We start from the raw sequence: 13,596 nt of genomic DNA, 5'->3' as shown, positions 1-13,596 counted from the left end.
CCCTTCTTAGGACGCCCTCCTGGCCACCACCCCTGGAGAGGGCCCAGCACGGCTGGGCTCTGCCCGCCGCCCCGGCTCTCCGGATCACAGGCCCACGCGTTGGTGCTCCTGGCCACGCCACCACACGTACTTAGGCCCAAAAAGGGAGCAGGTGGAGTCAGGTACGGCTTCATACAGGAGAACCACGAGTTGTCTTTTAAAGTTTTATTCGTTTACGGCAACAAAAACCAGAGTGTACCCGGTAACACGTGCATTTAAGGCTCTACAACCAGGATTTCCGAGCGGCTGGATCTTGTCTGCACCACAGACGACAACCACCAGGCGGCCTGGGGCTTTGCGCCCCGTGCCAGCATCGATGGAAACCGGAGCGGCCACCTTGCAACCCGCCCTCTGCGGGAACCCGCAGACCTAGCTCTGTCAGCCTAGTGCAAAACCTTAGCTCTTCCCCTTAGGTGAACATAAAATGCCAAGAATCAACTAAAAGCATAACGCGTGACGGCCTATCGGCACACGTGGCATCCCTGGGGCCGTGGTCACTCACCGGAACGGGTGCACAGCACTCAGCGGCCTGCCCCCCGCCGGCGGCCACCCCCCTATTCCGTCACGGAGGCAGACGCCGGGAGGAGCTTCGGCTTCGCCTGCTGGGGTGGTGCCACGTCGGGGATCTTCTCCCCGTACTTGTACACGCTGACGGTGACGTCGATCTTCTCGCCTCCGTACTTGTTCTTCACGTTGATGCTGTACTTGCCCGAATCCTCGGAGGTCACGCCCTTGATGGTCATGCTCACGTACTTGGACTGCTCCACCTTGACCGAGAAGTGCTCGCTGAGCTCGATGTCCTTGTCGTTCTTGAACCACACCACTTCAGGGTCAGGGTTTCCAAACACGGTGCAGGTCAGGTTCAAGGTCTTCGGGAGGGAGGCGTGGGCGGAGAAGGGAGGGTTAGAGACAGAGAAGTCATACCAGCCTTCCAAAGGGGCCCGGCTCCCTGTGACACTCACTGAAGCGTTTACCTATCCCCCACGTTCATTTGGCCAACACGCTCTTTCTCTGTGTAAGCACCACGCTAGACACGCGGGATCCGAACACAGCACACGCGAGCGAGTTCGCCGTTCCGTGAGGCAGCTCATGAGAAAAATCAGTGATAGTTTTCCCTCTTTATTCTCAGTTTTAATCCACGGCCTGACAAGATCAATGCATTTAGAGGTAATGAAACTACATTTTACAGTAGACATATTTAGCCTGTTTCTAAATTTCCTTTCTATTCCAACCAATGGATCCATTTTACCAACATCTTCTCTGGATTTCCTCTGGCAAATCCAGAGAAGATGTCTTCTAACCAGTAATCAGGCGCAGCAAATGCACTGACAACGTGTGCTCGGCCCATGAGCAGCTAACAGCACCAGCACAGCCTCGTTGTGAGGCCCACGGTTCCTCCGTCTCAGGAACTCGCTAGAATTTCTTTAGCCGCTCAAGAAAAGGCCTATAAATTTTAGTGTTTGGGCCTAATAAAATTCTCTCGTGTCTCTGTCCCCTCGACACTGACTTAGGACGGCTGCAGACAGAGAGAGGTTCCAATCGGATGTCGGCAACTCCGCTGACAGGCAACAAACACAAACTCTAGGAAGTGGTTTCCGTTATAAATTCCAGAAGGACCTCGAAAACCGGAGTGCTTTTCTACCTTCCTGCCGGGCCAAGGGTGGCGGGGGGTGCGGGCGTGTCCCACCTTCTCGGTGGGCAGTTACCACCTGGAAGGACCAGGACCCCGCAGAGGCCCAGGGCCGGGAGCCACACCTGCCACACACCGTGTGGCTGTGTGACACCTGCGTCAGGCTCCGTGTCCCTGTGGGCCTGTGGCTTCAGAATATTAAACTCTGCCGTCCCCTGAGAACGTGAGGGTGACCAGGGGCAGCCTGAGACCGCCATCGGGGTGGGTGGGGAGCTCCCCGTGGTCCGGGCTCTGGGCAGCAACCCCGTCCCTGGGATCCCCCTACACTGGGCCGCATGAGTCCCACTGTCCTTCTTACCTTGCCCTCCATTATGGTCACCACGTCAGGTAAGCCACCGATCACCTTGCCACGATCTGCAACATGAAGGCCACTGGGTTGAGTAAACCGTCCCCGGGGACGTTTCTAGGAGCAGGCCCCGTGCCGCGCAGCAGTGTATACAACACGACACAGGAGGGGCCCCCACCACTAGGAGCGGGACGACGGCGGGGCGGACCCACTGGTCCCGTGAGGGACGGAACTGAGGATGAAGAGTTCCCCGAGGGCCACACAGGGAACCGGACACGTGGTCCCTGGAAGGGAGAGGGGTCCCCTGCGTCTAGACAGCAGGACTCTCCCAGGGCAGTGGACTGTCCACTGTGTTATGTTTCCACTGTTTTCTGGGTTACGACGCTTGACATCCTAGAAACCTTCCTGCCCGGGAGACGGCGCCTCCCCCGGCAGCCAGTTCTCAGAGACGACAAAGGTCCCAGCCTGGGACAGGCCGCCAGCCCATCTGGAGCCAGCCCACCTGTACCCACCCCTGCACCCTGGAGGTGACCCCACCCCTGCCCCCGGAAGGTGACATCCCTCCACCCCACCTCCCCCACCCACCCCTGCCCCAGGACGTGACCCACCTCCACCCTGTGTCCCTCCCCTACCCATCCCTGCACCGGGATATGACCCCCCCCACCCTATGTCCCCCACCCACCCCTGCCCCCAGGACGTGACCCCCCCCTCCAACCCACCTCCCCCACCCAGCCCTGCACCTGGAGGCGAACCCCCTCTATATTGCATCCCCCACCCACCAATGCACCAGGAGGTGACCCCCCTCCACCCTGCGTCCCCCACCCACCCCTGCACCTGGAGGCGAATGCCCTCTATATTGCATCCCCCGCCCACCCCTGCACCAGGAGGCAACCCCCCTCCACCCCACCTCCCCCACCCACCCCTGCACCAGGAGGCAACCCCCCTCCACCCTGCGTCCCCCACCCATCCCTGCACTGGGTTGTGAACCTCCTCCACCCTGCATCCCACACCCACCCCTGCACCGGGAGGTGACCCCCCTCCACCCTGGGTCCTCCACTCACCCCTGCCCCTGGGAGGCTACCCCCCTCCACCCTATGTCCCCCACCCACCCCTACACTGGGTTGTGAACCTCCTCCACCCTGCATCCCCCACCCACCCCTGCACTGGGTTGTGACCCCCCTCCACCCTGCGTCCCACACCCACCCCTGCACCTGGAGGTGACCCCCTCCACCCTGTGTCCCCACCCACTCCTGCACCTGGAGGTGACCCCCCTCCACCCTGCGTCCCACACCCACCCCTGCACCGGGAGGTGACCCCCCTCCACCCTGCGTCCCCCACCCACCCCTGCCCCCTGGGAGGCGGCCCCCTCCACCCTGTGTCCCCCACCCACTCCTGCACCTGGAGGTGACCCCCTCCACCCTGCGTCCCCCAACCACCCCTGCACTGGGAGGTGACCCCCCTCCACCCTGTGTCCCACACCCACCCCTGCACCGGGAGGTGACCCCCCCCTCCACCCTGTGTCCCACATCCACCCCTGCACCGGGAGGTGACCCCCCCCTCCACCCTGCACCCCCCACCCACCCCTGCCCCCCGGGAAGCAACCCCCCCTTCACCCCGGGTCCTCCACCCACCCCTGCCCCCCAGGAGGCGACATCCCTCCACCCCACCTCCCCCACCTACCCCTGCACTGGGAGGTGATCCCCCTCCACCCTGCATCCCCCACCCACCCCTGCCCCCTGGGAGGCGACCCCCCTCCACCCTGGGTCCTCCACCCACCCCTGAACCCCGGAGGCAAGGTGACACCCCTTCACCCCTGCCCACAGGAGGCGACACCCCTTCACCCCACCTCCTCCACCTGCCCCTGCATCCAGAAGCCCTATTCCTCTGCCCTGATCATCCCAGGGTCTGGTGCCAGGCAACTAGGGGCCTCCCCTACTGACCAAAACCCACAAAACCGTTCAAACTAGTCAGTCCTAAGTTGTTCCCCTGCCCTGCCTGCGTGTCCCACGGAAACCCGAACACAGGTCACGGCCTCAGCGCTCTCTTCACTCCTGCCTCCTCCACGCCTGACCCGGTGCCTCCCCAGGTGCCTGCGTCTCTAGCACCTGCGAGTGTGATGGACTCTGACCCCCTGAGCCTCCCCTCTGCCTCCTCCACCTGTGGCTGCACCTGCCTGACATGTCGTAGAAGACCAGGGGGCAGGCGGGTGGAGGGCGGAAGGGAGGCGGAGGCCACACAAACGACAAGGAGCTGACAAGGGGAGGTGGGCTGGGCGGGGGTGCAGGGAGTGCCAGGATCAGGAGGGCAGGTGCCAGGAGTTCTGGAAGGTTCCCCGCCCACGGAGCAGGTCTGCTGTCTATCAGTGAATACACGGCATTAAAACTCTACCGTGGGACCCGCTGGCCCTCCCCAGATAATAAAGGGTGCTCGATACCACATAACATATACTCACTCTTCTCTGCAAAAGCGGCTGCCCTAGGAATTAAAGGGGCGGAGAGAACAGGAAGTCAGTCGTGAGAAAAGGCTCTGGACGACAAGCACCACACATCTCAGGGCTTCGCCGGGCAGGGGGCGAGAGGAACAAGCAGTGTGTTCTCCCCTTGGAAGGACACCAGGGCACAGGGCCCAAGGAACCGTAAACTGTGTGCATTTCTCCTGCCCTCTCCGCTGCCCCTTGGGGGGGCCCGGCGGGATTCCCTGTCTCTCAGCAGGTGAAACCCACGGGAAAGGTCGACATTCAGGTTCGTAGGCTGGAGAGATTTCTTTCTTCACCAAATTCACCAGATGGCACTGGAGAGTTTTAGATATCTTTGAAAACCCTGGTTTCGGACTTATCTCAGCCATCTGTTCATTCGTTCAGCCAACGTTTCCTGACTAGCCTAGCAGGGCCGGTGACCGCTGTCCATTCTGGGTACTCCCAAATTCAGAGACACACTTAAAATCTCAAGTGATTCGTTAAAAAGTTGCTCTGAACAAGGTGACATTATCCAGCGCTAAACATAAAGGAGGCTTCGAGCCATGAGAAGACACAGAGCAGCCCTGAGTGCAGATTCACTAAGTGAAAGAAGCCGGCCTGAAAAGCCCACACATCCATGATTCAGCCCCGTGACCTTGCGGAGACAGCAAAACCGTGGAGACAGGGGACAGTGACCAGGGGTCCACAACGAGGGACACAGAGGATGTGGGAGGCATTGAGAATTCTCTGTACGATACTCTAGTCGTGGGCAGGTGCCACCATACATTTGTCCAGACCCACAGCCACTTAGAGGGAACCGTGATGTGCACGGCGGACTCTGCGTGGGGATGATGTGTCCGTGCGGCCTCATCAATGGCAACGGATGCAGCACCCAGAGGGGATGCTGATGGGGGGGGCTGGGTTTCGGGGACCCGGGAAAACTCTGCACCTTCTTCCCCATGGTGCTGTGATTAAATGGCTCTAGAAAAACAAGGTCTTTAAAAAGAACCTAAATACCTAACATTAAAAAATTGCTCTGCGCCACATTACCATAATTGTAACTATTGGAGAAATCCATCATTATAATCACTGAAGCAACCCAGGGTTATGGGGGCTCTAGAAAGTTACTTTATAAACACACGCACGGCTTAGGGGCATGCCTGCCCCCCCCCGACACTGAACGCTTCAACCGCCACTTTTAGGTCAGTTCCGTGGACAGGGCGCCCAGCGGCCACCCACACGCCCACGAGGTCGGTGGCCCCAGGGACAGACAGACCGCCACGCACACACACAAATCTTACTTGAGCTGCTGGAATTCTGCAAAGGCCTCATCGAACGCTGTAAGGAAACATTTCAAACATTTTAATGGTTTCGTTGCCAATGTATTGGCTTAGTGAAAACCGACAAAGAGCCAAAGACTAAACTGATTATTCGGAGACAATCTTCTCCGAATGAAAATCATGAACCCGAGCGCTTCCTCTCCCAGCATTCTCTGTGGATCGCCGAATCTGAAGTTAGGGGGTGCTAAGGAATGTGATCTTACCCTGGCCGGACAGGTCGAGGGAGCGATGATGGTTATCTTTGCCGTCGTAAATCTCAAAAGTGTACTTTCCTTTATCTTTCTCCGTGGGCTCACAGATCTGCAGCCAGGCCATATCCTCGGTGCCTCCAACCCTCATGTGCTCACTAGACGCGATCTTGGCATCTCTTTAAAAAGAAATCAAAGGGGGCGCCTGGCTGGGGGGCTCAGTCAGCTGAGCGTCCAACCTCAGTTCAGGTCATGATCTCGAGGTTCGTGGGTTCGAGCCCCATGTCGGGCTCTGTGCTGACAGCTCGGAGCCTGGAGCCTGCTTTGGATTCTGTGTCTCCCTCTCTCTCTGCTCTTCTTCCCCTGCTCGTGTTCTCTCTCTCTCTCTCACAAAATTAATAAATGTCCAAACATTTAAAAAACAAAAAAAAGAAAATATGGACTAAATATGTTGCCTACGCCTTCAGATCAGAGCAGAGACAGCCCGTCCTGTTCCACCTGCCGCGGCTGACGCCCCCTCCTTTGCAGGCGAATGCTGACCTCCGTCCTCTGTGCTCAGAAACCACTTCTCTGGCAACTGTTTCAGAGACACCCCTGGGGTGTGGTTTGGAAAGAGCCAGACCGCAGGAGCCCGCCTGTGCCATGACTATCACAAAGTCCCGGCTGCTTTGGGAGGGGACACCACCCACCTAGAGAGGCAGGAGCAGCAAATGTGAAACAGAAAACCTGCCGGTCTCACAGGCTTCATCTTCTTCCACGTTTTACCTCTGGGCTTCTTTGGTGCTTCTCTTCTTTTTTTTTTTTTTTAATGTTTATTTATTTATTTTGAGAAAGAGAGAGAAAGCGAGCAAGGGAGGGGCAGCGAGAGGGAGAGAGACCGCACTGTCAGCACAGAGCCCGACGAGGGGCTCGAACTCACAAATTGTGAGATCACACCCTGAGACCGACAACTGGACACTCAACCGACTGAGCCCCCCAGGCGCCCCAGTTGGTCCTTTTCTTCGCAACCAAGCTAGTGAGGAGCTGACAGACTGGAAACTGAGAATGTGGTCTCCACGTATTATTTTCCCGTCGGCGGTCTGCTGGATTGCAGATGAAATGTGCGTCGGCAACAGAGCCACGTTTGGCAAAACCCAGAAGGTGAAGACATTTGTCTCCGGCACCTTCAGGCATTTCTGTCTTCCCCTTCCGCGAGGCCCGCCTGCTGTCCCGGGCCAAGGCCACAGGGAATCACACTTGTACTTACTTGTGATACCAGTTCGCTTTCATCTCTTCGGTAAAATATTTCATGAAACACTGAAGCCTGATTCCTTCCGGGGTGCAGAGCACCTTGAGCGGAGAAGCGGACGCGCCTGCAGGAAACAGAAGAGATGCGGATCTAAGAAGGGCAGCGGGTGTGCCTTCGGAACGCAAGGCGCTACTGCCCCTTGGCAGCTCAGCTTAAGAAGAGGAGGAAAATTCTCGCAAACGGCGCCGAACACCGTCCGTTCTGTGTGAATTGATCCGGAACTGAAGTATCGGGGGGGATGGTGAGTCAGCAGAAATGATGCAGGGAGGGGACAAGGAGGGGTCAAGGACAGGTCAGGGACGGGTCAGGGAAGGGTCAAGGACGGGTCAGGGACAGGTCAGGGACGGGTCAGGGAGGGGTCATGGAGGGGTCAGGGAGGGGTCAGGGAGGGGTCAGGGAGTCCTAAAACTGCAGTTCGGCCTTCAAGCTGAGTAAAGACGGGATGAGAGGGAGAAGGCAGGAGAGGCGACAGGGGAGGAAAACCCACGACGTGAGAACAGACTTCGTGTGTCTGGGGCAGGAACGCGGCCTCACGCGACAGGACACAGGGTCGGGGTGGGGGGGGGGCGAGGGGTCAGGACTCGGGAAGTTACGGCGAAGGCTGACCCGGAAGCGGAGATCGTTACTAGATGCGTAACTTCGGAGAACCGGCGTGGGCCCGGGGTATTCCATCACCCAGAAGATGCCGTGTCCGTGCCCGGCAAAATAAAAGGAAACGATATGATGGAGAAGGACCTTCCGAACGCACCATCTCCTAACTGTGGTAAGCGACCTGGAGACTTCTATTCATCCTAAAGTCACAGCACTCCACGCGGTCATCGTACCTACAGGTGTCGCCGCACCCGCAGCCCGAGGTGCCGGACGCGCAGTGGCTCTGGGGCTTCAGGTGTGACAGCCTTCGGCTCCAAACCAGGTGGACATTCTCCTGGAAGGGCCGAAGGGTGTGGGGTGTGGGGGTGCAGGGAGAAGCTGGGCAGGAAGACAGACGTAGAGGGAGGGAGGGAGGGCTGAGAGCAGAGGAGGGGCAGGGGCTCGCTCGGCGAGGGGGCGTCTGAGGTGTGAGTCTGTGTGTGTGTGTGTGTGTGTGTGAGGCTGGGTGTGTCTGTACGTGTGTGTGTGTGTGATTCTGTGTGAGTGTCTGTATGAGTCTGTGTGTAAGTGTGTGAATCTGTATGTGTGTTTGTGTGAGTCTATGCATGTGTGATTCTGTGTGTGTGAGTCTGTGTGTATGTTAGTGTGTGTGTGTCAGTCTGTATGTGTATGTGTGCGTGTGTGTGAGTTTGTGTGATTCTGTGTGTGTGTGTGTGTGAGGCTGGGTGTGTCTGTGTGTGTGTCTGTGTGTGTGTGACTCTGCGATTCTGTGTGTATATCTGAGTCTGTGTGAGTCTGTGTCTGTGAGTGTGTGTGGCGACGTGTGTGTGTCTGTGCGATTCTGTGTGTATGTGTGTGTGTCTGTGTGAGTCTGTGCTTGTGTGTCTGTGCACGTGTCTTGCATGAGTCTGTGAGTGTGTCTGTGCTTGTGTGTATCTACGTGTGTGTCTGTGTGTGTATGAGTCTGCACGAGTCTGAGTGCATGAGTCTGTGTGTGTGTCTGTGCAATTCTGTGTGTGTGTGAGTCTGTGCTTGTGTGTATCTGTGTGTGTGTCTGTGAGTGTGTGTATGAGTCTGCGTGAGTCTGAGTGCATGAGTCTGTGTGTGTGTCTAAGTGTGTGTGTGAGTCTACGTGAGTCTGTGGGTGTGTCTGTGTGTGTCAGTCTGTATGTGTGTGTGTCTGTGTGAGTCTGTGCTTGTGTGTGTGTGTGTGTGTGTGTGTGTGTGTGTGTGTGTGAGAGAGAGAGAGAGAGAGAGACTGTGAGTGTGTGTGTGTGAGTCTGTTCATGGGCACTGCCGATGCTCCCAGGAGAAACCGAGGGAGGCGAGTGTGCTGTGTCCCCGAGGATGCAGGATGGATACGGCCCCACCGACAGGTCCAAGAACAAAGGCCCCAGTTTCTGAAAGCCGAGGGGACCCACAGCACAGGGGATGGTGGCCCTTGACGAACGGCAGGTGGCATGGGAGCCCACAGATGTCGCTCCGGGACTAACGCAAGGCCGGGACACCTCGAGGTCACCAGAAATGTCCCTGCAGCCTGAGAGGGGCCCGCGGAGAGGACGGCCCGGGGCAGCAGGCAGGGCCCTGGGGGTCCTGGACCGTGGCACGGGGTGCGGGGGCCGCGGGGAAAGCGGTGCGCTCCCAGCACACACGTGTCTTTCAGCAGACGGCAGCGGCTCCTGCCCCTTTCCCTCAGGGGCTTCCGCACACGCGGGCCTGGCCTCTCGGGAGAACATGGTCTTCGCGTGTGTGCCCCTGGAAAACCCCGCGTCTGTTCTCTCACTACTCTGGCCCCTGCACACACCCGCTCACGTCTTCAAGGACGGCGCTCGGCTGCCTCCACGGCGCATGTGACACGACAACTTAACACAAGGTAGTTCCCAGGGGCGCGGGAGCGCACCCACCTTCCTGACAGCTTCATCCACCTTCCCCAGGGGCTCCACCGCCACGAAGGCGTGTTTGGTCCCTTAATGACCATCGAGGCTAAAACTCACTTAAAACGTGGTCACGTTTCCTTGACCAAAAGGAGAAAGAAGTGAAATCTAGCCCACAGAGCTGTTCTGAGGAAACAACGAAAACCACAAAACCACAAGAAGCTTTTGAGGAGAAGGTCAGAAAGCCTGGCGAGAAAGCATTTGGGTTTGGAATTGGACGTGCGCTACTTGGCGGGAGAGCCGCGGCTCGAGCTAGCGAACACCCACAGTTGAGCCGGGTTCCTGCTGCGGGCCTGGCTGCTTGCTCCGAAGACAGAACTTAGGGGATTTCTAGAAAGCCCACAGCGATAAGTGGTGTAACCCTTAGCATAAAACTCTACACGAATGCCAGCTACGGTTACTGAGTTACTAACCGATCCCGTCATTGTCCGTTTCCGTGGAAGGGGACGTGCAGAGAAAGAATTTATTTGCAAAGCTAGAGAATGGCCTAATACGTGTGATGCAAAGCCAGAGGCTTAAAATCTACGATTGCTGCTCCACATGGGTAATAAAGACGCTGACGGCAATTACGTGCACGGCAATCATCCAAACAAAGCGGCGGCAAATCGGAAGACGTGGCTAATCAGGAAGTCCCAACTGGGTTTTTTAAAATACGACATAGATCCTAAATACAGTGCTGAGACCCCTTCAGAAAGCCTCGGGAGCGGTCGGCGGACGGCTCTGTCTGGCCCCCGGGCCGCCCGGCGTCCACGTGCAGGTGCCTCAGCCTTCCCCTTGCGGTGCTAAGTGCCCGTCTCCGCGAACGAGATGTCCGCACCCAAAATAACTCGCAAGTTAGTGGGCATTTACTTACCGCAGACTCTGCTCATTGCCAAAACCATATCCTCGTACACTGAAAGGAAGAAGGAGAGGTGCCGTTACGACGTACGCGTTTATCAGGACGCAGCATTTTCACGTTTAATTAAATGGATACAGGAAATCGTCATGTTCATTTGAAAAATGAAACATTACAACGGTGACATTTATCCACTAAAGAAAGGTTCACGTGTGTCATAAATCCCTCTAACCTGTTCGCTCTTTAAACAAGGAACAAGAAAACCTTACGCCACGTAAATCCAACTATACCTTTAATTGAATTTAACTTCCTCGCTGTTTCAATCATTTTAACTGCATTAGTAATGGGATAAAACCTGGCTGACGATGACGCGCTCAAATGGCGTTTCTAACGAAGGCGAAGTAACATCACACATTCTTCTAGAACACTGAAGCAGGTTAGAATGGAAATAAAACACAAATCTACTTTCTCCTGCTGCGTTACCGCCATAAGGACACGGACGGACGTGCCCTCATAGCACGTGGCATCCCGCTGGCAAAACGGATCTCTCGTTGCGGGGAGCAAAGAGGGTTTTGTTTTACCTTTGCCAGCGATCTCCAGGACAGACACATCTTGACCTCTGTCGTCTTTCAACGTTGCCTTGTATTCGCCGAGGTCCTTCTTTGACGGCTGCAAGAAAACATACCCCACGTGCGTGTAAAATCAATGCCAAGATGGAAAATGTAAGAAGTGCTAATACGGTTTTTAGCCAACCCTGGGAATTCAGGCCACAAGCTGGGAGACAGCGCAGGTTTTGCAAGTTATTAGAAAGACGAGCTTTTGTTTGGCCCTCCACGGCGTACCTTCGGTATGAGGAGCTGACAAACTCCCTTCTCCAGGTCAGGCAACGTCTCCGTTTCATACAGAACATCATCCTTCAGCCATTTGAAAACTGTGTCTTTCTTAGTGTTTGCAACCTACGAGGCAGAAATCTTATGGTTAGTATGTGAATCGCTCCAGGAAAAAGTCTCTGGATTTTAAATCACAGACTTAAAAAAAAAAAATACCATCAATGTTTATTATAGCCTCAGATAGAGGCTTATGGAAAAGCTGTCAGTCCTAATAATGGCCAGTCGACTTCTAAATTCCAGCTTCTGAAATAATTAAGCCCTCACAGTTGCACAGAGAAGGGCAAATTGTCCTAGTCCGCGGAATTAAATGATGTGAGGCGCTTTTGGTTTATGTGAAACGCCAGTAATAAAAACAAGTCGTAAGCAGTGTATTTTAAATTTGCAGATAATATGAAATACTCTTAGACGTCTATACGACCATTCACTGGCTGCTTTTTGGCAGTAGGACATTTCAGACGTGTCCGTGTGGAGTGAATGCAACCGTAACACAAGATAAGCCCCCTGGGAATGGACACTCCCCTTCTACTAAAATTCCTCACAAGTCAACCTCTGACGTGAGCTTGAATTTGCAACTAAGCTTTGCAGAGTTCCAAGGGCGAGTACGCATGTCGATCCACATGCTGTGACACGTACATCATGCGGGTGAGAAAGAAGCCTGGTTCCTATGAACGGAACGTACCGGCCACACCAGGATGCACGGGCTGGACTTACATCCATTTCATTTACAAGATGCATTTACATCCCATATGGGCTCAGCCACAGTGAGGCCAGTGTGGAACACATGACAAGTATCCAGACAGCGAGACTCGATCCGATTGCGCGGTAGCACGGCCCAGAGCTTCCGCGTGGGCCCTGAGCTGGTGTCGCTGGTGACAGCGTCAGAGCGCCATCCCCGGACAGCAGCGACTCTGAGTGTGCTACTCCCACTTGCAGCCCAGGCCACGGCGGCACGCCCACGAACGTCTGCTGAGCGGGTGGACGGACTGTTCCCACCAGACTGTGGGACAGGAGCTGGGCTCTCTAGCCGGAAGCAAGAGTTGACAATAAATGGCAGGACGGACTGCATCCAAACAATTCCGGCAGACGACCTCCCGTCCCTAACCAAACCTCGGTATCCATTTTCAGTGCCAACCCTCCCCCTCACATCCTTCACCTCAAGTCAGTACTACTTTCCCTGACTCTGGTTTTCCCGGCTGCGTTGTCCTTGAGCGCTAAATAAACCCTCTCCAAGGGCCTCCCGCCTCTGTTCTCTACAACAGTCACCCTCAACTGGCTTCCCGGTCCAAGAGCTGGGACGTTCTTCTGCCCCTGGAGGACTCTGGTCTTTCCTCTGTACTCTCTACGATTTCTCCCTACTGCTCCTAAAATACGGGCCCCTGAAAGGTACATAAATACCTCGAAAAGACAGTAGCAAGACCCCCAAGACATCCACGTGGCACACTCCTGACTCACTCTCCAAGAGGGAGCGCCCTGAGTCCCCACATCTGCTGTACAAGAACTTTCTAGAAGATCTTCTTCGGTTTCAGACTCAAGTTGCTTTTACTATAAACTTTTCTTTTAAAAGACGTTTTCTTCTGGGGCACCTGGGTGGTTCGATCGGTTAAGCGTCCAACTCTGGATGTCAGCTCAGGTCATGGTCTCATGGTTCATGAGATCAAGCCCCAGATCTGGCTCTGTGCTGACAGCATGGAGCCTGCTTGGGATTCTGTCTCTCTCCCTCTCTCTCTGCCCCTCTTCTGCTATCTCTCTCTCTCTCTCTCTCTCTCTCTCTCTCTCAAAATAAATACACTTTAAAAAATATATACATAAATAAATTAAAGACGGTTTTCTGTGAAGTTATATTATGAATTATGTACCCTTGCATAAATTATCTCCATGTGTCTCAATGTCTCCATTGTTTCTTAAGTGAATTTTAAAAATCTGCCCAAGTATCATTAAGGGAAAAACTCCCATTTCGCCCACGGAGGCGGCTACTGAATGCCCACAATCAGGAAAAGACAATGACCCAACCATGACCAGCCCCTCTGCCCCGGCTGGCCAACGAGAGCTGCTGACTGTCT

The 13,596-nt window shown here is 55.6% G+C and overlaps 1 protein-coding gene across 1 annotated transcript in view; it reads right to left on the bottom strand.

Moving 5' to 3' along the window:
* Positions 1–208: 208 nt before the first annotated feature.
* MYOM2 (myomesin 2) overlaps positions 209–13,596 on the bottom strand; it is an 83,646-nt gene continuing 70,258 nt past the window's right edge. Inside the window, exons 29-37 of the mRNA XM_047856717.1 lie at positions 11,489–11,602; positions 11,228–11,315; positions 10,665–10,703; positions 7,245–7,350; positions 6,014–6,177; positions 5,772–5,808; positions 4,468–4,490; positions 2,028–2,083; positions 209–908 (exon numbers count right to left, since the gene is read on the bottom strand). Of these exons, the coding sequence (XP_047712673.1) occupies positions 594–908; positions 2,028–2,083; positions 4,468–4,490; positions 5,772–5,808; positions 6,014–6,177; positions 7,245–7,350; positions 10,665–10,703; positions 11,228–11,315; positions 11,489–11,602 (942 nt within the window). The 3' untranslated portion in view covers positions 209–593. The remainder of the gene's footprint in view (positions 909–2,027; positions 2,084–4,467; positions 4,491–5,771; positions 5,809–6,013; positions 6,178–7,244; positions 7,351–10,664; positions 10,704–11,227; positions 11,316–11,488; positions 11,603–13,596) is intronic.

Source organism: Prionailurus viverrinus, chromosome B1, assembly GCF_022837055.1.
Source record: "Prionailurus viverrinus isolate Anna chromosome B1, UM_Priviv_1.0, whole genome shotgun sequence".
NCBI lineage: Eukaryota > Metazoa > Chordata > Mammalia > Carnivora > Felidae > Prionailurus > Prionailurus viverrinus.
This window is presented reverse-complemented; position numbering and strand designations above follow the sequence as displayed.